Source organism: Phragmites australis, chromosome 5 (genome assembly GCF_958298935.1).
Source record: "Phragmites australis chromosome 5, lpPhrAust1.1, whole genome shotgun sequence".
In the NCBI taxonomy this organism is placed as follows: domain Eukaryota; kingdom Viridiplantae; phylum Streptophyta; class Magnoliopsida; order Poales; family Poaceae; genus Phragmites; species Phragmites australis.
Window position 1 is genome coordinate 38,005,317 of NC_084925.1, and position 13,108 is coordinate 38,018,424.

General features: G+C 43.7%; 1 protein-coding gene and 1 pseudogene across 1 annotated transcript; one reads left to right on the forward strand and one right to left on the reverse strand.

Moving 5' to 3' along the window:
- Positions 1 to 939: 939 nt before the first annotated feature.
- Positions 940 to 7,530, forward strand: LOC133917661 (MADS-box transcription factor 6-like). The gene is made up of 8 exons (XM_062361540.1): positions 940 to 1,137; positions 3,649 to 3,724; positions 4,756 to 4,817; positions 4,977 to 5,076; positions 6,344 to 6,385; positions 6,714 to 6,755; positions 6,884 to 7,032; positions 7,158 to 7,530. The coding sequence occupies exons 1-8, from the start codon at positions 956 to 958 to the stop codon at positions 7,252 to 7,254; spliced, it is 750 nt and encodes a 249-aa protein (XP_062217524.1). The 5' UTR covers positions 940 to 955; the 3' UTR covers positions 7,255 to 7,530.
- Positions 7,531 to 10,259: 2,729 nt separating this feature from the next.
- On the reverse strand, positions 10,260 to 11,809 carry LOC133919517 (brassinosteroid-responsive RING protein 1-like; annotated as a pseudogene).
- Positions 11,810 to 13,108: the final 1,299 nt, after the last annotated feature.

Sequence of the window (13,108 nt, forward strand, 5' to 3'; positions counted from 1 at the left end):
CCGTGAAGTAGCTAGATCATCCAACTAAAAAGAACTCAAGTGTATATTCTTTGGCACTATTAACTAACAAATCAAGTAGATCAGGAATCGCTAATTAAGCGAGTCCTAACTCCTACCTAAGTTAGAATGCTGTCAACAAATCAATTGCCCGAAGTGCATGAATCAAAGCAACGTCAAATCGCGAATGCAGCAAACATATGCTCCTATTTCGCTATCCAAGTTTCCATTTGATGTACAATAGCATGCAGTATAGATATCAATCATGGATGGGTGCCCCAGACGTGCAAACAATCGGCGCAAGGCCGGAATATAATTCACAGGCAGTACACAAGTACTAGCGCCCAAGCTAGGGCAATTGGGATTATCGGATCAAACAGACCTTCTCCCCACACGGCTTAAGCCACCCCTCCCTGCCTCTTTATTTTTGGGCAGCCTCCACCGGACGGGCTGGTGCTCCAAGGGGCCGGGACCCAGTAGGTGGCGACATGCATGGTTTGGGTTAGGTCTAGGAGGTTCTCTCTAAATGGGTAGATCGCCCCTTTGCCCGTCTTTCTTGCCTACATGCATTCATCATGCATGATATCGCGCCCTGTATATTTGTGGCGTGGGGGCTGCAGCATTGGATTGCCCCCATTTCGGCCCGGGCTTCCCAGTTAGGGTAAACCCTGTGGGTAACTGGCCCGTGCCATTTCACAAAGTTACCCTCCTTTAAAGTTGAGTGAGAAAGAGCTTGGGCCATGGATAGAGACGGGTGAAAAGAGCTACAGACTATCGCACAGTGCCCCTGCCCTTTTCCCGGTCTCCACTAATATTCCGCTCTCCTTTCCTCCCCCAGCTCATTATACCATTGCACACAAGACCTTGTGGCCGGCCTTGTGGGTTGTGGTGGGGCTGAGCTGAGCTGATCATCAGCCAGAGGCCGTGAGGGAGCTAGCTCAGAGGAGAGGAGGAGATCATGGGGAGGGGACGAGTTGAGCTGAAGCGGATCGAGAACAAGATCAACCGGCAGGTGACCTTCTCCAAACGCCGCAACGGCCTGCTCAAGAAGGCCTACGAGCTGTCCGTGCTCTGCGACGCAGAGGTCGCGCTCATCATCTTCTCCAGCCGCGGCAAGCTCTACGAGTTCGGCAGCGCTGGGTATGCACGACTAATCAACACATGCACGGCTACTAATTTTGAACTCCCGCAAGCAGATCTGCTGCGATTGATTTTTATTTCTTTTGACGAAAAGATCTGCTGATGTTTTGCTTGATTGCTTCCTTTCTTCTTTCTTTTATTTGCTGTTCCTGGCTTTGTTGTTTTCTTGAGGCTTCCATCTCTCGTCTCTGGGATTTCTTGGTTTTTAGCAACAAGTAGCAGAGCTACTCCTGCAGTTCGTGGGCTTTTCGACACATGTTATTTTATTCCTGCTATGTGCGTGTGTTTCTGTGCATAGGGACATGGCGGTGTTCATATAAACCGGGTGGATCCTTAACTAGCATGAGACATCCTTTCAGCAGATCTACGAGCCCTACCCCTTTACCTCTTTCTTCCACCTTCTCCTGGCACTCGGAGTAGTACGTCTTCCACCTCTTTCCTCCATCTTCTCCGGGTCCTTGGAGTGGCCATCTTTCGTGTTGGGGCGTGCGTGTGTCAGAGACGGTTCAATTGCTGAACCAATAGGGGATCGTGTGTGGGTGGGAAGGTAGAGAGTTAACACGATAAGGGCTGCGAGGGGAAAGGAAGTTATGTTCTTTCCGTTTTGATCCAGCGCCTGCTTGCATTTGAATCCTGCCCATACACTTGTCTTGATACTTGTTTTTCTCAGGGCACCTCAGGCAGCAAACCACTCCATCTTGCCCGATCTATCGCATGCTGACTGCTTCCATTCTCTTTTACAATTTCATGTCACTTTGCTTGGCAAGGAAAACATGAGGTCGATTTTGCTTCGTTTGACCCATAAAAAGATTTAGATATAGTTGCTTTTCATGAGTTCTGAGCTTCTCAAGTTGACTGCTGAAAGCATGGTGGTAATTTTTCTCCCTTAATTCCCCCCTTTTTCCTTTTCACCCTTTTCCCTTGTTTGATCGTTTCTCTTTGTTCTTGTCTTCCTTTCATTTCCTGAATGGTTTTGATGTATATATATTGTTTGTTTCCTGTTAAGGTATTTTGATCAAGAGGATATCCGGAAGAATAGTTCTTTTGTTCTTTTTCCTTGCTTGTTCTCCTTTTTGCCTATATGCATGAGCGCTACTGCGACATTAATCATTCTTTGACTTCTATTGATCCTGGATGTTGCTTGCACTTCGTTCTTCTATTTCGCACATGTTGTTTTTTTTTCAGCTGCTGCTTGAAAATCTTTTTGCTTGCCTGTTTGTGCATGCGACACATCTAAATTAATAATCCAATTAAATCGAAGTTCTTTGTTTTCTGCAATAATATAGTGTAGGAGATGAAGTTCCACGTCCCAGTTGCTTATCTTTTGTCCAAAAGAAAATTTTCCCTTCACGCAAGGTCGATCCATTTGTAACTTGAATTATGAAATTATTGTTTCTCCCTGAGAATGACAAAGAGACAAAATTCCAATTATATACGACAGTATGTTGTTCGCATTTTGGGCCTCTATACTAATCAATGCATCTTACAAATTTTCTTTAACATATGGGGAGATCCCTTATACTATGTGTCTCTGGGTAATAGGTGTTCTATTTTATGAGGAAAAGTCTGAGCTCTGTTTGCTTTGTTGTAGAAAAATCGCGTTTGCTTGAATTTAAATCCTGAAGTTGTATTTCCAGAAAAAAATGTTTAATTTATCAAAGAAAGTTCTATAAAAATATCCATCACCAATTTACTAAGCTTTTTTAATCTTCTTTCATCAAAGGTTTCTGCCTTGATTTTATGGAATCATGAGTTCGTGGTAGTGTTCTCCTAACTCCCACCCGTAAATCTTGCATGCATGTTTACCTATGACAATAACTTTCATCCCGTTTGTACCATGTTATACTGCCAAGCAAGAGCTAGGTTCATTTCTAAACATTGCACTCCATATCCGGGGACTGAAAATTTTCTATGTTCATGTACCTCTATTTTTCTTCACGCATGGCTTTTAGATTAGAGCCTTTTACTTAATTTTGTGATGAACCTGGATTGGTAATCAGACGAGTAGTCTTCACTTCTTCTTTTTTGAGCGGAAGTAGGTTCTTGTACGTAGGCATATATTAGTGTTACACACAAATTGTTACGTAAGCATACCGATTCTTTAATGAGTTTTATATTATACAAGTAGGAAATCGAGAGCTAGCTGTGGAACATAAGGAATTCTAGTAGGCATATGATGTTGTTTCTTGGATATTGTTATGAAGATGGGAACCCTCAAAATAATGTTCTCCCATATCCGTAATGTGGTTCACTGGATCACTCCTAATCCAAGTCTACATGAAAGTACGCATGCAATTAATCAGTCTTTTGTATGATAAGTATATACCAATATCACTAAATAGAAGTGTATAACCAAGAAAGCCTTCGATACCAATTACCCAAAAAAATCCTCAGTGCTATATTTTCTTATAGAAGTCATTTTCAGCATGTTTTGCAATTCATCTTAACGAGTTTTTTTTTCTTTTTGCAATTCATCGTAATGAGTTGCTTACATAAAGCTTTTCTCTGCAGCATAACAAAGACATTACAAAGGTACCAACATTGCTGCTACAATACTCAAGATTCCAATACACTCTCTGAAACTCAGGTAAATATATACCATCAATTGTTCTCGTGACGCCTCTTATTTCAAAACATTTCTCCTCCAAAAATTAATTATACCTGTTTTTACTTTGTTTCTTTACTTTCTTGTGAAGATGTGTAATCAGCTCTTATCATATCTTAAATACAATCATATATTCTAGATCTTCAAACTTTTTATCATTTTATCCACCATCAAGTTTAAGACCAATGTTTAGCTACCCGGCCTACAACTAAAAAGCTATGAGTACATATTCTTTATCGATCTTATCATGGAAATCCGAGCATATAAAAACTTAAGGTGAATTGCATATAAATGGATTGTTTATTTTGTATCACAACATCAACTATTATTTTTGTTGCCACGTATTTATAGTTTTGATCGACAAAGGAAACATGGTAAAATGTCATAAATATTTTACATTCTTGTTACAAGCACACGCAAGCTAATTATATTAAGGAAAGAACCTACTACTGTGAAAACTGAATTCGTTTTCAGAACTTAATTACAGAAATACCATACCGGCCAGCCAGTAGAACCTTTCAAACTAACAATCATCATCTCATGTTTTGTTCTTAGATTCTGAGGTACCTTCAAACTCATAAATGCCAAGTAACCATGATCGTTAATCAAACCCTAATTGTTAAAACTGCTCCACAAACAGTGTGTTGCATATGGTTTGTCTTTTGACATATACTACATATAGGTCTTCAGTTGTGCATACTAAACAAGCTCCCAATGCAAGCCTAGACATCATTTCCAGAACTTAATGAAATTTCTGCAACCTAGAGTTATTTCCCCTGGATTCCTGGTGTCTTTCAATGGTAGCTGTGCGTAGTAAACATGCTCCCAATGCATGCCTAAAAATTAATTCTACAATTTAGTGAAGCTTCTGCTACCTAGAATTGTTTTCTCCCTGTATTAAACATTGTAAAAAGGTTATTCCTGCTGTCTTTCATTGCATTAAAACTTAGAAACACGATCTGGTAAATTGTCAAGGCAATAAAACTAATGAGGCTGCGTGTGCTTCTGTTTAGAGCTGGTACCAGGAAATGTCGAAGCTGAGGGCAAAATTCGAGGCTTTGCAGCGCACTCAGAGGTTTTGTCATATTTTTACATGTGATAATATCATGTCTCTCCAATGAAACCAAATCCACTCTTTGATGAAAGTACACCTTTTTATATTCTGTATGAACGGTGTACACGTTAAGTGACTAAAAATTTTACATAATACTTTTGTGTTGCATAATTTGAAAAGGCACTTGCTTGGGGAGGACCTTGGGCCGCTGAGCGTGAAGGAATTGCAGCAGCTAGAGAAACAGCTAGAATGTGCTATGTCACAGGCGAGACAGAGAAAGGTTCACATCTGAAGTCTTCCCTTCCCTCATATTTTGGAACATAAAAACGTTCTGTTCTAGAGCTAGTGGACATATGATTCAATGCAATGATATAACTCAGCTAACGGGAGGTGTCTTCAGTGGAATATGTAGTATCCCCACAGCACTAGTGTTAGTATTAGTAAGTTAATTTGTGTAAGATAACACCTAATTTATGTACTTGCCAAATCTTTATGGGGCTGAAATACATAATTTATAACAGAGGAATACTTGCGTATACATTTCTTTGAAAGAAAATTGCACACAAGGAAGATTCGAAAAAATTTGGTCTTTAATATGATTCAAAAACTGATCTTATTTATTTTGCTAGCTTGAGAATCTTGGCACATTTATAAAGTCGAGTATTAGCATTTCCAAGACATTATGTTTATCAGCTTTGGTTAGCAACGTTATCTTTGGTATGAAGGAAACAATATTATAACCTATGCATGCTACGATATATTTGTTTTTGTGAATAGTGCTTGAATTATATTAAAATAAAACAATGATTACAACCACTCGTATTAAACAAAGTCGTCTAGAAACTAGCTAAATTACACAAACGCACACAAAATGCTCTATCTCTAGCTAGGTCTGACAACTTCAATCCCAACCACCAGAGAACACCAAAGACAGGACACACCGGATCCACCAGAGCTAAATGAAGAGGCTCCAAACATTGGACCGAAAGAGAAGCATGCGGATGCAATTTATTTTCTTGGTATGCTACGACAGGGGCACCACTCTGCAGCATCCTAGCATGCCTTTGAAAAACTTACCTAAAAATATGTTCACACATTTATGAATTCTTCTATATTTTTTTCAAAATGTAGTATATATAAAAACTTCAAAACGGCACCATTGAATAGAAACATGTAATCTCTAAATGGCATAATAGGTGGAACTCGGTAGTACAATGATGCAACTTAGGGCACCTTGTTTCCATAGACAGGATTGATCCAATCCCTTCAAATTCCCTCCCAATCCGAATATATGGGACTAATCGCAACCCATCAACAAGGCGCCCTCCTAGTTTATGGGTTTGTACCATGTAGTATAAACCAAAATTCCCAAAGAAACCTAACAAAACAAAACTTCACAATATAAAAAGCAGCTCTATTGATTTAATTAGCTTTGCTTAGTTCACAATATAAAAAGTAACTCAATTGATTTAATTAGCTTTCCTTATGTTATATATATACTTCCTATTTGTGCCTACAGCTAATTATTCCCCTCAAATTGTTGGCAGACACAGCTTATGATGGAGCAAGTGGAGGAACTTCGCAGAAAGGTATTTTGAACGAGACTCGTTCGCAAATTTTCTAATCAAGCAGCAGTACAGCCGTATGGGCGTGTGGGTGTGGCTCTAGAGAAGTGCTAGTATATATTCTACTACCACATATGACTTGCCATTGGTTTTCATTGTAGCCAGCTAGGACATATCGCATGCACATTAGGGTAGATCCTAACTAGTATATCCTTAATTTAATTTGTCCAAACAACTAGAGTAGTGCTGCGTATAGCTAGGTGGCTTCCATGTATTTCTTGGAGATATAATTCTCGCGCAAGAGATTAGTGCTAGTATTTTATTTATATCACATTTCTAATGGACTGCGCAGGAGCGTCACCTGGGAGAAATTAACAGGCAACTCAAGCACAAGGTCCTTATCTGTTTACTAGTGGAACACCTATACATGTGACTTATTCATATTTTTTTTTTCGGATCGTTTCAACTTACCATGGACAGTGTGTCTTTGTTTACTATGTTATATATTGTCCAATTCTACAGCTCGAGACTGAAGGTTGCAGCAACTACAGAACCTTGCAACAAGCCGCCTGGCCAGCTCCCGGTGCCGCCTTCGCGGATCATGACGGCGCCACACTTCATGTGCAGCCCCCTGCAGCTGCTATGGACTGTGAACCAACTCTGCAAATCGGGTACAGTCTCTAAGTAATCGCAATTCGAAAAACAGACGTGTATCTGCTGTAACTCACGAGTCATGGCGCGTGCATCTCATCTGAAGTTCCATGTACTAACAAAACAAAACTGATTCTGTTGCTAGGTATCCTCATCAGTTTCTGCCTTCTGAGGCAGCCAACAATATTCCACGCAGCGCCCCAGGAGGCGAGAACAACTTCATGCTGGGATGGGTTCTTTGATTCGACATGTTGATCCATCCATCAGATGAAATTTGAAACAAATAAAAGGCGTTCAGTGCTACATGCATATTCATGCTCAAGTAGTGCTTGAGTTGCCGCGACGTGGTCGGTCTTTTAAATTTATCGGTATGGTGTGTAAGAACTAAGAACTGCACCTTTATTCTATGTGGCTGTGGTGTGGTGCTTTTATAACTTAATTTGGACCATGAATCTTGTAAAATACTTATGCTGCCGGTGCAGTATGCATTCCAAAATTACCTGGACCGGTACTTAATTATTATGCCGATGCAAGATTCACTACACTTGATTGTTTGTTTGCCTTGTCTCTTTCTTCTGACCCAACTGAGCAGATTGTTCTAATCAAAGCTACCAGGTAATTCACCTGGACCACACCAATGCAATATATTGTTACTTCAGTATGTAGATGATGTATGGTATCCGCAACTTTCAGAGTCTGAGCACTGTTTTCACTAGAACTTCGTTTTAAGTACAGACAGTTTAGTTCTTCAGTAAGGCGACAACGACATGTCAGAGTCTGAGCACTGTTTTCCTGCAAGAGTATATCGGGTGGGAATAATTGTACAGTTTTGAATTATGGAATCTAATGTTGCCTTAATTTTAATTGTCAGGTAGAATGCCGTATGCACTCATTAATGGATTAATTGGCGTGCATGCACTGATCATCCGTATCTTCTCTTTAAATTTCTGTAGATTGCTGAAGTGATTGTCCTTATCTCATGCAGGAAACAGGAGCTAGTGTGGTGGCTTGACAGCCATGTACATGTCCATCCGATCATGACCAAAATGAATTAATTGGTGGCTGAAGCGTGAGGCACTTCATTTTTGCTTCACTACATGCATGCGAATGTGATGGGTATAGGGGATGAGTTTTGCAGTCTTTTATTTTGACTGATGGATTGAGAGTAAGGAGAAATCCTATCACCGATACAAAAATAGCGAGTATAATACTTTGGATATAATAATTGTGGCACATATCAATTTGGAAATGTTCGCGTGACAGTGAGGCCAAGAAATTTGCGATCTTATTGGGGTTACTTCTAATACCTTAGTTCATTTGGCTTTTCTAGCGAAGCCGTCCAAACTGACGAACAACCACGACAAACATTATTGGACAGCCAACTTTCTAATACCTTACTTCTAATGCACAGAATATCACAACCAACTTCAGAATCTTCCTCGAGCATTATTGGACATTGGCAACGCCAAACTGATGAACAACGACAAACAACAATCTGATCAGATTCTTAGTACGTCTTTGAAGAGACGATCATCAAGTTGTTTGATAAATTATTCGTTTACGGACCAACTCTGCAACTTAAATTAGACAAGAGTTGAAGAAATAATTTAGTTGATCTGAAGAAAAAAGAGAAAAGAATAGTACAATTAATGAATATCGCTGATAGCACTATGAATGTGCATCTCTGATCATGATTCTCTACACCTACCGAACCTGTCAATCCATGATTATATATTTAAATATCTATATCAACTGACAGGTCCGTCGCCATTGATTAATGGTTTGCTAATCAAGCCCCATTGGTTTAATCAAGCCCCATTGATTAATGGTTATTGGCTAATAACCCAGCTGCTGTTATACCACCCGGCCGGTCCGTTGCCATCACTAACCTGTCCGCACCATTCCGGCACCACTTAACTGTTGAAGAAAATATAAATTTCAATATATTTTTTTACTTGGGTTTATTCTCATTTGTTTTGCTAGCCCGTTGACGAGTGTGTGGTTCACACCCATGGCAGGCAGCTCAAATGGGGCAGCAGCCACTCGGCTAGGGTTGGGTGAAAAGAAAAGAAAAAAATGAAAAAGAGAGTGAGGAGGCCGAGCGGCTGCTCGTTTGCAATGGCGGTGGCGCAACCGAACCCTGATTCCTGCGGGAATCGTGAGGCTCTGAAGGGCTGCACCGCTTCTACAAGAGGATTGACTTCTTCTCCCTGTGTAAAGGAGGAAAAACTTCTTCTTTTCTCTTTGGTTCTCCATTAACTCTCTCGATTGGTTGTCATCTCTGAGCTTATTGGAGGGTGGCTCTGATCTTGCTTTGGTGCTTTGATTTTCTCGAGGTGATTTGGTGGAGAAGCTCCTATGTTGGTGTTTATTGGAGCTGCGTTTGTCGAGGCTCGCCCGCACACACCGACGCGGTGCGGTGAGGCCTTGTATCTCCGTCTTCCTCGCCGGCGGCAACAACGGTGAATAGGATTTCTGGGATAGCAGCATCTGTGTCGTGCCTTGCCTCGATTGATTTTGCATTTAAGCAAATCTCACTGTGAGTATTCGGTTTCCTCTCTTTCTATGGTCTGGACCACACGGGATGCTCGATGATGTGTAATTGCTATGAGATTGAACATGTTCACTAAGTACACTAGCATATACCTATAGTTTCTCTTATTTGGTTGAATCTGGTGCTACCTGGAGGCTATTCAGTGTGTAGTCATATTTTGTTTTCTAGCATACCGTGATACTTTTGTTGAATTGGGTTGAAAGCTATCTGTCTGCTAACCTTGTTTTGGATTAGTGTTGAGTGTGATCTGAGTATACTTTGCACACATCTGGTTGTAGATGGATTGCTACCTCAAATTGCAGTTGCTGTCTTTTGCTTTTTGTAGTTTAATTTCATCTCTGTATTAGCTATCTTGTTTCTACTGTGCCAATTTTGTGTTCTCTGATATTGGGCTGCAGCATTGTCTAGATATGCATTCAGATTTTGAGATTTTAGCTCAGGTTATAATTTTACTAGCTGAGATTTTAGGAACTTGCCCAATCGATGAAATACTTGTTATGACAATTAGTGAACAGGATTATACAGGTCCTGGGGCCAATTGTCATACTGTTTCTGAGGACAATTTCACAAAAGTCTTATGCTTACTGTTCAGTTCATACATTACACATGTCTATGATTACTGTTGTTACATAATCTGTATTATTATGTGTACTGTTCATGCGTATAAATTTCATACTGTCAAGTTCTTATTTTTATACATATAAAGTAATATCAATGCTCATATTATCACACTATATACAACATTAACACCCGATCGAAAAGACAAAACTACCCTCCTTAACCCGCCGCCCCCCCTGCGCGCGCGCGGGTCCTCACCGAACGCGCGTGAGGAGGCTGGCGAGCCAGCCCAACCCGAGCGGGCCGACCCGCTCGTGCGGCAGCAGGCTGGACCGGCACAGCGGGCACGTCGCCCGGCCGAGGTCGATCCACCGGTCGATGCATTCGCGGTGGAAGGCATGCGCGCAGCTGCGCCAGCCGCCGCACATGGTCCATCGCCTCCATCCTCTCCAGGCACACGATGCATGTCGACGACGCCGCAGCCTCGCTGCCGTAGTCGTGGCACGGCGCGTGCTTGCTTGGAGACGACTGCTCGGCAACGAGCTGGCCATACTCGACGGCGGGGAGCCGGTTCTTTACATCCTCGGGCTGCGGGGCGTCCACCGAGCTGCGCGCACTGTCGTGCGGGAAGCGGCCGAGCCCCACGACGGAGCATCAGCAGGACGGCATCCCTGATGGCGCTGAGGATTGAGGAGCTTGCAGAAGGCGATGAGCGGCTTCGGGACAGCGAAGCAGTAGCACGCCAGCGGGAACCCCATGATCTAGTTCAACCTGAAGGAAAGGGGAGGCACCGCGGGGTGGGAAAGCACGGGTCGTTTTCACGTGATTTTTGTCGGCATGGCGTGGTGCATCGATCGGCGGGTGAAGAAAAGTGAGTGCATCTGCCGTGCCACCCCCACCTGATGATTGTGTGGAAGTCTCGGAACGGGCCGGTGCCCGCGGCTTGTGTAGCGGACGTGACGACCTGACTGGTTCACGAAGTACGTGCCGCCGCTTGACTGCCGAGGTAAAAGTACAGGTCCAGGGGCGTGGCGGAACGCGGGAAAACACCGAACTCGCGTAGTGGAAATGGTCGGAACATTCGGCCTTGGACAAGTCGTCGGCGTCCGTTTGTTCCGGGTGCGCGCCCGCGGGCGGGGCCGCGCGTGGAAGTACTGAACCCTTGGTCAGCCGAACGTGGGTGGCGTATGACAAGGTTCGTCGTAGGTGTCGCTTGCGTTCTTTACTCCACAGCTCAGCTCTGCACATTCTCCGCGTCATAAACATCACTGAGAATGATGTTCCACGTGTTTACCTGCTCGGTGTACAGGAAATGACGAAAGCGTCACTTCAGATAAGGATTCAGGACATTGTGTCACACTCACACGCGTGCAACGTTGTCCAATGTTCAGAGAGAGATTGAGAGAGTTTTAGTATATGAAGTGAATGTTCTGTACGGTCGTAAGGCCGACGACGGAAGCATTCGGTTTCTGCGGAACTTTGTCACCCCCAACATGAATGATACTAGCAATAGTTTTTCCATTGGAGCAAGGTAATACATGAATAGTACTATTAGAAGAGAGCATCGTGCTGCCTGGTGATGAACTGCTCTGCTCTGATGAGTGCAGCCCCATCAGCGCACCACGATACACGTGTAGCCACTAATTGCGTGGCGCGTATCGAAGCAATGCCAATTATTCGGTAAGCCGTCCGCTGTCAGGATGGGGCGCACGCCTATGGCTGGCACATGGCTTTGGTTAGCTGAGCGGTCTCTGTCGTGTGGCTAGGCGAGAGCGGCACAGAGGTTGCGCGGAGCGCGCGCGTGATTTGGCCTGTGCAGCGCGTCTTGTGCTCGTGCATACATCATGTTTCGGGTTTGGCTGCTGCCTGCCGTCCGTGTCGGGGTTCGGTTTGCCGGTTTGGGTCTGCATCGGGCACATGAATTTCAGAAGAGTTAGGCGTCAAGAATCTGCGATCAATGATCGAAGAATCGGTGCCGAATGTCTCAGGCATATGAGCAAGCAGTCGACTGATACTTATTGTTTAGCGCATTGTTTTGGCAGCCTAGGATCGTTTCCTCTTCTAACCGTATATTTACGTTTGGTTTGGATACCTTCCGCTAGTTGTATTTTGTATACTGGAATATAATTCCCTGTAATCAATATATATAGTCACCCAGCGGCATGCCTGTCGTGTGTGGTGCTTTACCAAAACCTCTCCTTTCTATATGGTATCACGAGACTAGTTTTTTCTCCTGACCTTTGATCCAGCCTACCGCCGTCGTCGGTGTTTCTTTCCGCCAGATTCCCCTCCGCTACCACCATGTCGACCGAGCCTCTCAGCAACTCGGCGACTTCCTTCTCCTCCACCTCTGGCCTCACGCCACAGCCCCTGCCTACCGGCACCTCTCTTCCTGGTGCCGCCGGCCTTTTCTCCTCCAACCACACTCAAGTTCATGTGCTTCTAGACCTTGATGCTGTGAATTTACAAGTGGGACATCTTCTTCAAAGCTCTTCTTGGTCGTCATGGTCTTCTCCACCATGTCAACGACACCGCCCCTGCTCAGCCCATTGATGCTTCCTGGGTCTCCGATGACTGTGCTATCCGCATGGTCATGTACGGCTCCATGACGAGTGACGTTCTTGACATCATCCTCGACAAGGAGCAGAATGCCTGTGCTATGTGGGTTGTTGCCGAAGCCCTCTTCTGTGGCAACAAGGAAAGTCGTGCGATTGTTCTCCTGAACGAGTTCCATGGCCTCCAGTAGGGCGATCTCTCCATCACAGCATATTGCAAGGAGCAAAAGCGCCTCGCCGACGCTCTCCGTGACGCCGATTCATCTATCACTGATCGCACCTTGGTTCTCAATGTGTTGCGTGGTCTGAACAAGACCATGGCTAGCGTTGCCACGATGATCTCCATGACCTCTCCGTTGTCGGACTTCACTGCCACCTGCCCTGCTCTGCTCAAGGAAGAGATGTGTCTCGGCATAGCTACCAAGACCG